At 47.2% G+C, this 13,199-nt stretch overlaps 2 protein-coding genes across 5 annotated transcripts in view; both read left to right on the top strand.

Moving 5' to 3' along the window:
* Positions 1–2,712, top strand: part of ACSL4 (acyl-CoA synthetase long chain family member 4) — a 49,690-nt gene extending 46,978 nt beyond the window's left edge. For all 4 annotated transcript variants that reach the window (XM_075107230.1, XM_075107229.1, XM_075107225.1 and 1 more), the window contains one exon: positions 198–2,712. In XM_075107230.1, the coding sequence (XP_074963331.1) occupies positions 198–355 (158 nt within the window). In that variant the 3' untranslated portion in view covers positions 356–2,712. The remainder of the gene's footprint in view (positions 1–197) is intronic.
* Positions 2,713–8,778: 6,066 nt separating this feature from the next.
* On the top strand, positions 8,779–9,273 carry KCNE5 (potassium voltage-gated channel subfamily E regulatory subunit 5). Its single transcript, XM_075107224.1, has one exon. It carries the CDS (start codon positions 8,843–8,845, stop codon positions 9,158–9,160), a length of 318 nt encoding a protein of 105 aa, XP_074963325.1. The 5' UTR covers positions 8,779–8,842; the 3' UTR covers positions 9,161–9,273.
* The last annotated feature ends 3,926 nt before the right edge of the window (positions 9,274–13,199 follow it).

Below are 13,199 nucleotides of genomic sequence, written 5' to 3'. Positions count from 1 at the left end.
GCAGCCTAACCAGCACTCGGCATTGGTACAGGATTAAATTTGCTTGGGGCCGTTCTGCACGGTTACAGCATTAAGTAGGACGCCTTATTATCCAAGCTTCAGGTGCTCACCTTAGAATTTTTTTTAGGTAGTGTGAATTAGTAGTTCATTTGGCTATGTAATCCTAGTCATGCTTTTGTTTCTTCTTGTCCCTGCAGTGAAATTAGAACGGTTTGAAATACCCATCAAAGTACGGTTAAGCCCTGAACCATGGACCCCAGAGACGGGGTTAGTAACAGACGCTTTCAAGCTGAAAAGGAAAGAACTGAAAAACCATTACCTCAACGACATCGAAAGAATGTACGGAGGCAAATGAACACGTTGCGTTGACCAGGCAGTTGTGCAGGTGGTTCCCTCTCATGCCTCGATTGTGGATGTCTTTGTAGACTGTAGATATCACACGTTTGGAAAAATACACCAAATGGATGAATGTTTCTGTAACCTCTATCGAGTACAACAGAGGCTATCTTAGACTCCAAATTCTTAATTATTAGCAGATTAGACACTGATGGTCTTCATAGAGTTTCATGTGATCATCTCCAGTTTTGAGGCAGACATCGTTATGTGAAGCAGTATGACCAGGTAATTTTATTATTATTGTTTCTCTAGCACATTCAGACTGCTTGCAGCTTCTCTTTAATTCATTCTGAAGTCTGGCCTGTGTTTCAAAGAGAAAAATTAATGTAATTGTGATGATTCTTCTGTCATAGCGAGATACTTAGCGAGGGAGGAAGAGTATTTAAGTCTACTCTTCTGCATTTAAAAACAAACCGACAGCATTACTCAAGAACTTGCTAGAGATCACTAATAATGCACTGCTTGAGAATGGATGGATTCTCCTGCACATCAGTCAGCATCGTGAATATTTACAGTGCCTAAAAAGAATATAAAGTACACTTACTGAAATAAAGGTGAACTGAAAAGCTTTCTAAAAGCAAGTTATTTGAAATTTCAATCGAGGATGTTTGAATTCATTAATTCAACTTCCAACTCACCAAAAACGTTTTTACTTGCCACTGCATTTTAATTCAAGCAGAGCTTTCCACTAGGGCACACAGCATAAAGGAAAACAGAGACGTGCGCTGCTACAGGAGGTACTGATGAGAGCTCACCGCCTGAGTGCAGAACGCAAACCTTGTGTCTCGCCTGGCAGACGACAGCGCAATTGAGGGGCAGTTGCCTCTAAGCAGATCTGAAACTCAGAGTAGTTTTGGAGGGGATCTTTTGAGGGGTGGTTGGTGGGTTTGTTCTTAAGGCACTGACCCTCTAGACCTTCACATACATGTGAGTAATGGTACAGGTTACCTGTATGTAATTTAGAGGATCAGGGTCTAAATGTGTGTATTTACCTTATGGAAAGGTATTTCCGTTCACCTTTTAAATACGGTAAGTGTGACAAGGCAGCCGCAAACCAACAGTAGTTTCCCCACATACGTTTTACTGACGGAAAAGTTGCCTGTGGCCAGGGAATCTTTGTTTTATGGAACTTGCGAAAAGGGACAAATCACTCTGTACAGAAACGAATTATAAAAATACTCTCATTAACTGGAAGTCACAGGTGTGATGAAGTGGGAAGAAATAATTTAATAATAGTTCATCGTTTTGTGTGCAGAATCCTGTACTGTGTCTTCTTTTGAATGGAAACCGAGCTCCTGCATCCCTGATAGCTCTTCACACTTGGACCATAAATGCTGTAAAAAGTGGAGGCTTTCGATACTGTTCTACTTTGCACTTTCTTAATAATTTTATATATGTTGCTTACATTTTGTACAGCTGTGGCCCTCAACTGCTATATATTATAAATTCATTTGTAAGTATTTATAGGTTTCTATTCATGATGTGTTGTGTATATGATGGTTAAAATGAAATAATACTGTTGTCACTGTACAGAAAGTAAAGATTTTGTACGATGCTTCTCTTGAACAGGTAGCTTGAAATTTCAGGGCAAGTTTTTCCTTTATCGCATGTACATGTATTTTTCTTCTTTCCATTTGAAACAGATTTTGGCAAAAAATAAATGATGGCTCTGTGCTCATTAACTAAACCATCCCTTCTCCTTGGGACCAACTTAAGATTTCCCTGTTCATAACTTTCTCTGGCCAGTCCAGAACACTGCCAGCTCATCTCCCAAGCGCCCCGGGAGGAAAGGGAAAAGGAAAATCTAGTATAGAAAGCTGCCTGTACCTAGTGGTGACTTGTAGTTCCACGCACCAAAAGGAACAAGGAAATAGCTTTTCTTAAAAAAACAAAGTAAGTTTGGGGTTTTTTGTTGGTTTGGCGTTTTTTTTGAGGCATACAGTTGGTTTATGACAACAGGAAATACTTCCTGTATCAGCAGCAGCTTTTTTAATTACTCCATCCTGAAGCCATGGTACCAATTTTTCCATGTTTAAAATTGGTCACTGTTGACTAGCCTTTAGTCAGGCTGTTACATCACGGAAGTTAAATACATGTGAGGAAGTTACTTGCACTTGAGTCTGTCTGCAGGTTGTATGACTTTTTTTAAAAAAAACACCCATGAATGTATTTATATGAAATGTATTTTATCTAGACTGCAGGTACCTTCTGTGTCCTGGTCGACTGAGGATTACTATTTTCAATATCTATCTAAATGTACACGCACACACAATGTTAACATTTCAAAAGTGGAATACAATTTAAATGGTTCAAGACGTTTGTGTTCTGAAAGATCTTTATGTATTGCACAAGTTGTCTCTAGTTACTGTTTAGCACCTCACAGTCGCTCCTAAGGCACGCTGCGTTTCGGAGAACTTCTCAAAAGCAGCAGCAGCAAGTACCTGCTACAGATGTTGAAAACGAAGCCTAGAGTGGGCCTAGTTTTTCTTGTAAGAAATGAACTAAATGTGGATGTGCTGAGAAAGAGGATTTACTGCACAGCCGCTTTTCAAACATGGAAAAGGGGAAGGATTCCATCAGCCTGCCTTAAAGTACGGGGATTATTTGCAGATACAATACTTAGAGTTTGGCAAGAATTTTATCCGTATTTTTAAGCATTTCTAAATCCTTTTGTGCCAGAGCTTGTGGAAGAGCAAGAAACAGAGGATAAGCAAGAATGTCATCCTCACCTTTAAAACTAAGGAACTGGGATGCAGAGGAAGCGATAGTATATGGCTTCCAAACCTACATGATAGTTACAGATTATATCCAGCGCTTGGCTGGAAGGACGTACAGTACGGGACTGACATGTGAGGGAGCAGTTCATTTACTGAATGTAAAGGATCCAGAAAGCTCAAAGTAGCTGCAGATTCTTCAGAAACCAGGTTCAGCGTTTCAAATTATCCTCCTAAGTCTGAGACGTTCAAAGAGAAACAAAATCCAGTTTATATCGAGGCCCTCTAGAGGTCCCATGGGGCTTGGGGTAGAGAAAGCCAGAATATACCTACAGTAATGTTGGGACTAGAAAGCTTGAGCTCTGAAGGAAGAGCACAGTTGAGTTTAGCTGGCCTGAAGAGGAATGGCACAGGGCAAGAGATGATAAACCTTCAACTACGTACAATGGTACCTGAGTAAAGGCACAAAAGAGCCGTCGCCAGTGGAAGAGGAGGAACAGAGTAAGTTTACACAGTGACACTTGCGATTAGACATTTTAAAAGGAACACAGAACTTTAAAACAATTCCTTACTAAATACTGAGCTAGTTGCTCAAGAGCTCTGCCACCAAAAGGCTTTGGAGCCTCAAGAGTCAATGAAGGTTAAAGAAACACCTTTCAGGAAAAGCTTTGGTGCAGAACCTTGGGTGGGGGCTGGGAGAGGGGCCCTGGCTCCTGCCCGTAACAGCAATGCTGCAGGGGACAGTGAGGTGTTGTCAGGGGGTGTGCAAGGGGAGAAAGAGTATGAACAGAGAAAGTAAGAAGTTATTCCCTTAAGGGTAGGTGAGGTGGGGTTCAACCAACCCAATGCAGCTTTAGCGCCCATTACAACATCGGGGAACTTGGAGCACGCCATGGTGTAGAGAGCTGCCTGCCGGGCAAGCCAACACCTTCAACTGCAGTTCCCAGCAAACGCTTTCTGGCTACAAGGAACAGGACAGGAGTCGAGAATGGCGGTCGCTCATTTTCAGTAAAAAACAAAAAACAAAACCACTCAAAAACCCAAACGCCAAACATACCGCTTCGCAGAGTGACAGGCTCAAATAACTACGGTGTACCCTAATGATAAATTAGCGACGTTCTGCAATTACATGCAACACAAGAAGTAAATTCTCATTATATATTTGGTTTTGGTGTGGGTTTATTTTTTTCCCTAAGCCTGCCTAATGGCTAAGCTCTCTTTATATGTGAGTAGATTTCCCTTTTGGATGCTAAAATTTAAACATAGGAAGCTTAAACGTAACAAACCTTGTGCTCCTTTTGTATAAGGTGCCCCAAAAGCAATTCACAAAATCCTGTCAGTAAAACTTGCGGTCACAGCTTGCGTGGAATCCTGAGTGATGCACGGAGTAAAGCTCGGGTATTCTGCAGTAGCATGAACTTACCTGGAGTAATAAAACACAACACACTTGCAGCAGCACCCAGTTAACTGGAAAGTAGATTATGACTTTTAAAAAAACAAAACAACAAAACAAAACATGCCAGGATTACCTCAGCCACGGCAGAACAGGGCTGACCGCACTATACACACCTTTGTTGGTGGGCCGTCATTGTCACATACTTTAATTTGAATGAGTTCTGGCAGCAACAAGGTGGTGGTTGCACTACTGCTTTGCTACTGGGAGCTGCCATATCTAGAATCTTGCTGCACCTTTACTGGGGGGAGACATGCTTTGAAGACAATCAGATCCATTCTATATTGACAAAGTGGCCTAACGAAGCTGCTTATCACAGGTAATCTGGCCAAAACTGTCGTCAGCTGGACGCGCGTAGGCCTGACATCAGACCAGTGCTATTTAAATTAGACAAAAGAGCTGTGTTGGATCCTCAGAGCCCTCACTTTTTGCTTTTAAAGATAAAAAAGAAAAACAAAAACCCCAACCCCACCCCGTGGCATTTTTCACTCATTCTCCCATTTTGAAACACAATAACCTGCTTAAAGATTACTATTAACACAGATGCCAGGAGTCTCTATGCATTGATTCTGCATGCTTATTTGTGCACTTATCCTCACCTGCCTTCTGTCACAGACGCGTGAGCACCACATCTACACCCACCCCATTATTTCTGAAAACCCAGGCCCTGAGCATGGACACCCTGTCACTCAGGCAGGATCTCATATCGCTCAAATGCCAAAGAAAAAAAAAAAGTAAGTTTTACTATTTTAAAACACAGATAAGGAAGTGGTGGGGGAAGTAATGTAGCACTTCTTGATCTGAAACAGCGCTGGACTACCAACAGGCTTATGTTGAGGCTATTTAAGACTAAAGCTAGCCCAGCTATGGCTTCAGGTAGTGAGTCCACATATTGTTCCAGTGCTTAACAAAAGCCCCAGCCCTGGAAGGCATCACTGGGGGGTTTTATTTGTTTTAAACAATGCGGTATCTACCCTAACCCTTTCCTGTTGGATGTAGATCAGCTTATTACGGTGCTCCCCCAGGGAGTGAGCATGAAGAATGGATCACTGTTCTCTAGAGCCACCTGCCCTACTTTACTTTGTCAAGTCTAAGCAAACCCAACCTCTCCCAGTTAATCAGGGTCATTTAACCAGGGCCACTCTGTCCCTGTGGTCAAACCACGCTACCTGTCGCACACAGCTCAGGGTAATCGCCTCCCAAAGCCGCTGACTGACTGCACTCCACAACATATTTGCCTCTGTAATAGTGTAACTCTCACCTTGTGGGTTCCCCCCGCCCCGGTGTTGTTTTTAAAACCAGGATCTCTGCTCTGAACGCTGGCAGTAGCACAATAATGCTGTTGCTGTGAGGGGTAGAAATGCACAGGTGGTGACAGTGACTTCTTGAGCTTTGCAAACAAATGCTACACCACAACCCAATCTGAATTTCTAACAAGTCAGCCTGACTCAGTTTTCATCTACATACAGCCCACTCCAAGCACTTACTGGCAAGCAGAGTCCTTACTTTCAGAGGAAAGATGCCAAGAAAATCATTCACACCAACAGAAAACCCATACTATACAGAAAAGCAGATTAAAACCTGGCACTGGGTGAAAAAAAATCTCAGACTCTGGTTTTTGGCTCTCTTGAGATGCTAAATGGACATTCAGCCCTTCTAACTGTAGTAAGAACTACCATCTGCTGTATTTTCTGTTTCATTTCTGTTGTCTAGCCACCAATACACTTCCAGCAGGTCACCTCTAGATAATAAAGCAAGATGCCTGCAACATAGCTGAGCCAAAAACTTTGCTTAAAAGACATGATTTTCTAAAAAGACTCATTAAAAAACCCCACCCCTATGGCCAACAGAAGCATGTCTTCCTGGCTGGGCAGCAAACTCTCGCTCACAGCCTATGCTGGGGTTTAGCCCCAGCCAGCAGCCAGGCCCCAGCCGGCCACTCGCTCACCCACCGTCCCTGGTGGGGCGGGGGAGAGAATCTGAAATGCAAAAGTATGAAAACTTGTGGGTTGGGATAAGAACAGTTTAATAATTGAACTACAATAATAAAAATAATTGTAATGAAAAGGAAAACAATGGGAGAGAGAAAAAAAGAGCAACAAAACCCAGGAAAAACAAGTGGCGCCACCGCTCACCACCCACTGACCGACACCCAGCCAGCTCCTGAGCGATCGCTGCCCCCGGCCCGCTCCCCCCGGTTTATACACTGGGCCCATACGGTGCGGAACATCCCTTCGGCCAGTTTGGATCAGCTGTTCCAGCTGGGCCCCCTCCCAGCCCCTTGTGCACCCAGCAGAGCACGGGAAGCTGAAAAGTCCTCCCCTAGCGTAAGCACTGCTCAGCAACAACTAAAACATCAGTGTGTTATCAACATTATTCTCATCCTAAATCCAAACCTCAGCACTGTACCACTACTAGGAAGAAAGTTAACTCTATCCCAGCTGGAACCAGGACACCCTATAGGTTGTAAATTCCACTGATGGGGGGGGCGGGGTGGGTTCAGTTATATTTTGCTGATGGAAAAACAAAAAATAATGGATTGTGACTCTTGGTGGAGGAATCCCATTTTATTAGTGTTTCTTCTGAAGCAACTTAAAGACTACAAGGGCAGCATTACAGGAGAACCAGCTGCTATTCTTTCAAACCCTAACCCAGCAGGGCTGCGCTCTCGCCTGATGCTGCTTACACACAAAAGCTGAAGTCAATTCCACACCAACCTGCCATTCCAGATGCCCTTACAGATGGGCACTCAGTCTGTTGTTAAAATACATCCTTTTCCCTGAAAGCAACGAGAGGAGAATGGGACAGAACACAACAATCAGCCCGAGCCACCTCCTGGAAACAGGCAGAGAAACCGCACAATGTAAAAATTTCTCTAAACACTGGAGAGAGTGTGAATCTGTAACCTGTGCAACCACCACATTCACCTATTAGTGTGGTGACAACTGAATTTAAGAAGTTACCAGATAAACAACCCGGGAGCAGGGAAAACCTGAGGCCCTCAGAGCATTCGTAGGATTAAAAAAAACCCCATAACTATAGGCATGGGGTGGGGGGGGAAGGATAAATTAGGATAACTTGCCTGTCTGCTGCAGCTTCAGTCCCTCTCCATCATAAACATACTGGGAACAGCCCAGAAACCAGCCTGCTAACTTTCAGTCCTCTCCAGGCCTTTCTGCTCAAGGCACAGGCCCTCTTTACCCATTGCTTTAATTACTCCAATTAATTCTGCCCCTGGGTGTCTGACCACCACAGCTGCTGCTGCTCAAGCTCCTGAATCCCACCACCTTTCCTTGCAACACGTCTTGCTTTTCCCCATTACATGCCACTCAATGGCAAACCTGCTCTGTGAGCCTGCCCAGGCCCTCCTGCCAGGGTTTTGGCGGCACGGTGCTGGGCGACAGCCCTTGTGCAGGGCAGCTGCACTCACAGAGCGCCAGGTCCCGCACGGCTCTGCCAGGCTGGGCTCAGGTGCCCGTGGGCTTCGCCACAAAGAGCCCTGCAAGGGGACTGGTGAGCTGCCAAAGCGCGAAGGGCTAGAACCCACCCCTGCCCGGCTTTATTTTGGTGGGCCTGCGGTTTGCCAAGCATTTAATGTCATGAAAGATCTTGCTTCTGTAATTTAGAGAGCCTGTAAAGGGATCTCGGTTTGCACCGTTCTCTAAGATGGAGATTTTTCCCAGTTCTCTCCCTGTTCCCTCCCGGAGGGATTCAGGAGCCCAGCTGGAACTCAGCAGGGCTCAGCAGCCTCACCTGCTCCCAGGGGCACAGGCGTCAGGACGCTCAGCTGCTTCCTACACGACCGCTTTTTTCCAGTTACACCCTTCAAACAGATTATTTTATCGCACCTAGTGTGGGAGTGGACATTTGAATGAAATCTGGCACTGTGAGGAAATGGAATCAGCCTTTTCAAACACGGGGCTCCTTCCTCTGGATCTGGGGGGTGGCAGCAATGCAGGCTGGATTTCACAGAGACCGCAGGGTGCTGATAAGAAGAAGGCATGGCTCCAAGTCAGATAAGAGGAAGGCATGGCTCCAAGTTACCAGGCTGTTGGTGATGCCTCTCGGGTAGAGGACTCAGTCCTTGGATTTCTTGCATAAGCCAGTTTATCTGCGCTCTGGGCATGATAATGATTACACAGTTTCGAGGCTCTCCGGCACCGGTGCGGGCGCAGCTCCCAGATGTGCGCTCCAGCTGCAATCCAGGGGGGGAGTGGGAGGTACGTTTCTCCAGCAGCTCCGCCAAAGGGCCCAGCCGGGCGCACCCTCCAGCCACGCCATGAACTGCAGCGAGCCCTGGCAGCTGCAGGACCTGCTCGGGGCTTTGCTGCGGGAGCTCCGCCGCAGCAGCAGCAACGCCAGCGACACCGGGATCAGGACAAGGACCAACACCGGGGGCGATGCCTCCCTCTACATCCTCCTCATCATGATCTTCTATGGCTGCCTGGCCGGGGGGCTCATCCTGGCCTACACCCGCTCGCGGAAGCTGGAGTCCAAGCACGACCCCTACCACCTCTACATCGAGCGCGACTGGGGCCGCAGCGGCAGCGGCCCAGGGGAGGGGGGCGGCCCCGCTGAGGGCCAGCGCCTGGTGTGAGGACGGGTGGATGGACGGTCGGACAGACGGAGGAAGGGCCCGGGGGGCCCCCGGGGCACCCCCACCCACTGCCCGCCCCCACCAGAGGAGCGGAGGGGTGCCCATGGACCCCGGCATCAGCGCGAGCATCAGCTTGCAGCGGCGGCCGCTCTCTGACCCTCTGGGTGGATTTGTATCGCTTTTCTACAATCAGGAGCTGCGTTATCCACGCCCAGAGACCTCGCTCGTCAGTCCTCCTTGGATCTTAGCTGAGCATCTTCTCCTTTCAGATCGGTTCGTATTCCACCTTGCTGTCTGTCCACAACGCTGCAGCTGCCGGCAGCACTTCACGTAGTTAAAAGCAGCTCTGTTACTGCATTATTATGCACCCTTCCCTTGCTCCAGAGCACTGACAGGCCAGGTACGATGGACCAGAAGGGTCGGGTCTCATTCTGTTAAAGCAAGATTGTTTTGGCTTATGCGGAAGCATTTCTCAAAACAAAAAGAGCTTAGAAACTGGAGTCGCTCCCATGAAGAACGCCTCAGTACCTCAGCTTGGTACCGTGGCATTGCCAACACACAGTAACTTTTAAAGGCATCGATAACATCCTTCCACACACAGAGAATTGTAATTCCAAGAATATCTTTGTACCAGTTAAACCTTAAGATTAAAACAGCATGCAGCATATGTTTCTGCAATAAAACCTAGGCAGGCAAAGGTTGTTGCAGATGTTTTAGCCATGTTAAGAGTCTGTCATTTCTTGGTTTGGCTTTGGGGTGGGTTTTTTTCAGGTAAAGATTAATGAACAATTCCAGGGAAAAAGTACCCCCACGGGGAATGCTGCACCACACAAGATGAGTTACTGCTTGGATCTTATCCAAAATACAGTGCAGGGAAAAGATTTTCATGTTAGAGACTTATATTTCCTATATAACACTCATGCATAGTCTTTCCAGCCACAACAAAGTCTTAGCATCTTATATTTGGCAACTATTGCATCTTGCTATCTCTGCTATAACTTTGTGGTGAATTGTGGTAAACTGGGGACCTGAAGTGATGGGTTTAAAATAAAAAAAAAAATCCCCGAGAGGCCTGGCAGGTGTTCAGTCAGCTTTGTCACTGTAGAAAACTACTGCAATATCCACAGACCAAATGACAAAGTATCATTAGATATCAAAGAATATCTCGGGAACACCTAGGCATTGTGATAATTGAAATGTACGGGATGGGAAAAAAACCAAGCGCCAGAAGCAATTTCCATGGGAGTACACACAAGAGTACTATATGCCAGCATCGTGTCAGTAGATGTGCGTGGAATCCTTAGCTCAGCAAAGAAAAGGTGGAAAAAAGGATGTGGAAAGGTGTGGGAAAAAGGATGTCAAAAAAACCAACAAACCGCCAATATTCTTAAAATCCCCTATTGAGTATTTAGACACCAGTAAAAGTTCTAGTCGGCTGCCTCCCCCTGCGAGGATTCAGGGAGCACCTCCGGAAAATGCAAGTGCTAACCTCAGCCTGGGCCTTTTGAAGGGCCATAAGCAATATATATGCACACACATACATACACACACACATTTTAAGCTGCAGAAGCTGTCTGGCAAACATGCGCACTTGGACAACTAAAACACCCCCTCAGCCCCACTAGGAGCTTTTCTGTGAGGATTTCCTTCAGTACAACCAGAATTAAGCTGACCACAACCAGTGTTTCCCTCTATAAGAAGGAGGGAATCATTGTGCGTAGCCAAACCCTTTTATTTAACCTGTCTTGGTGATTAACTTCTCTCTTTCCGCCTGACCGCGGCCCACCAGCAGGACTCTGGCCCCAGAGAGGCCTTACAGAGGAGCAGCTTGGCGAGCACGCGGGAGCTGCAGTGCTGGCCGACTGCTGCGGCTGCACGCAGCCAGCCCTGACAGGCGTAGGGGAAGGGCTGTTACAGTTTTCTGATACGAGAGGTGTGCACACACCAAAGCTTCAATGCACTGGATGCTAAAATCTGTGCTTACCATGTTTTATTTACTATCAGTTGGTTACTGGCTGCTTTCCACGGCTTCATCCTATAGACCAATCTGAAAGATGGCTGCGGTAGCCCCGCTGAGTCAGCGTCCAGCAAATACCACCGATTTCACAGCTTCATAATCCATCTGTTTCTCTCCCCCCTGAAATGCAAAGTATGTGCAACATACTGTATTTGGTTATATTTTGGTTACCTAAAAAAAAAAAAAAGGCTGCCCTTGTGAAAAAGTTTATCCTTCGTTAGAGAGTTCACAACTAAGGAAACCCAAGCCCTCCCCCAAGTAACTAACAAAACATCTCATTATCTGCTGGTCTATCTGTACCTTTCAACACCTGAAAGAATGACAAGGTCTCGGTGAACCGTAGTAGGCTGTGATTTACATCAGTCCGTCTATTCTTGCAGTTACGCGTCAACCAGATGTTTAAATAAGATAACACCGTCATGCATTAAGTGTAGCTTACACTGGAACGAGATATACACCATATATACAGATAGGCTTAAACACAATATGCATCTACAAATACTTCAGAATACGAACGCCGTTGGCTACATATATGTGTTTGTTCACTTCACACATTTCTAATTTTCAGAATTCTGTATAGGCACGCTGCCCGGTTGGGTAGGGATGGCGTCAGGAGGGCCAAGGTGCGGATGGAGCTGGACTTGGCAAGGGATGCAAAGAATATTAAGAAGGGCTTCTACAGGTATGTCAGCCAGGGGAGGAAGGTCAAAGCAAGCATGTCCCCTCCCTCCAATGAACACAACTGGCAGACTGGTAACAATGGATGAGAAGGCGGCTGAGATGCTGAACAACCTTTTTGCCTCAGTCTTCACCGGCAGCCTCTTCCCACACGTCTCGAGTGGACGGACCGCAAGGCAGGGACTGGGGGAGCAACGTCCCTCCCGCTGTCAGAGAAGACCAGGTTCGTCACCACCTGAGGAACCCGAACGTACAGAATTCTCTGGGACCTGGCGAGATGCATCCAGAGGCCTGTGGGAATTGGCAGATGTAGTTGCCGAGCCACATTCCGTGAGATTTGAAGTCATGGCAGTCAGGTGAACCCCCCGGTGACTGGAAAACGGGAAACGTTGCACCCATTTTCAAAAAGGGTCAAAAGGAGGATCCTGGGAACTGCTGACCTGTCGGCCTCACCCTGTGCCTGGGAGGATCATGGAACAGATCCTTCTAGAAGCCATGCTAAGGCACATGGAGGACAGGGAGGTGATTTGAGACAGCCGGCATGGCTTCACCAAGGGCAGGTCCTGCCTGACCAGCCTAATGGCCTTCTGTGACGGAGTGACTGCATCAGTGGAGACGGGAAGGGCTACAGATGTCATCTCTCTGGACTTCTGCAAGGCCTTTGACACAGTTGCCCACCTCATCCTTCTCTCTAAATCAAAGAGATATAAATTTGATGGGGGGACTGTTGGATGGATGAGGAATTGGTTGGATGGTCGCATCCAGAGGGCAGTGGCCAACAGCTCAATGCCCAGATGGAGATCAGTGATGAGTGGTGTCCCTCAGGGGTCCGTACTGGGACCAGTGCTGTTTAGCATCTTCATCAGTGACACAGACAGTGGGATCGAGCACACCCTCAGCAGTCTGCAGATGACGCCGAGCTGAGTGGTGCAGCTGACATGTCTGAGGGACGCGATGCCATCCAGAGGGACCTGGACAAGCCTGAGAAGTGGGCCCATGTGAGCCTCATGAGGTTCAACAAGGCCAAGTGCAAGGTGCTGCACCTGGGTCGGGGCATCCCCCGGTATCAATACAGGTGGGGGATGAAGGGGCTGAGAGCAGCCCTGCAGAGGACTTGAGGGTGTTGATGAGAAGCTGGATGTGACCCAGCAATGTGCACTCGCAGCCCAGACACCCAACCGTGCCTTGGGCTGCATCCCCAGCAGTGTGGGCAGCAGGGCGAGGGAGGGGGTTCTGCCCCTCTGCTCCGCTCTGGTGAGACCCCCCTGCAGCGCTGCCTCCAGCTCTGGGCTCCTCAGCACAGGACAGACATGGAGCTGTTGGAGTGGGTCCAGAGAAGGCCAC

Source organism: Phalacrocorax aristotelis, chromosome 11, assembly GCF_949628215.1.
Source record: "Phalacrocorax aristotelis chromosome 11, bGulAri2.1, whole genome shotgun sequence".
Classification (NCBI taxonomy): Eukaryota; Metazoa; Chordata; class Aves; order Suliformes; family Phalacrocoracidae; genus Phalacrocorax; species Phalacrocorax aristotelis.
This window is presented reverse-complemented; position numbering and strand designations above follow the sequence as displayed.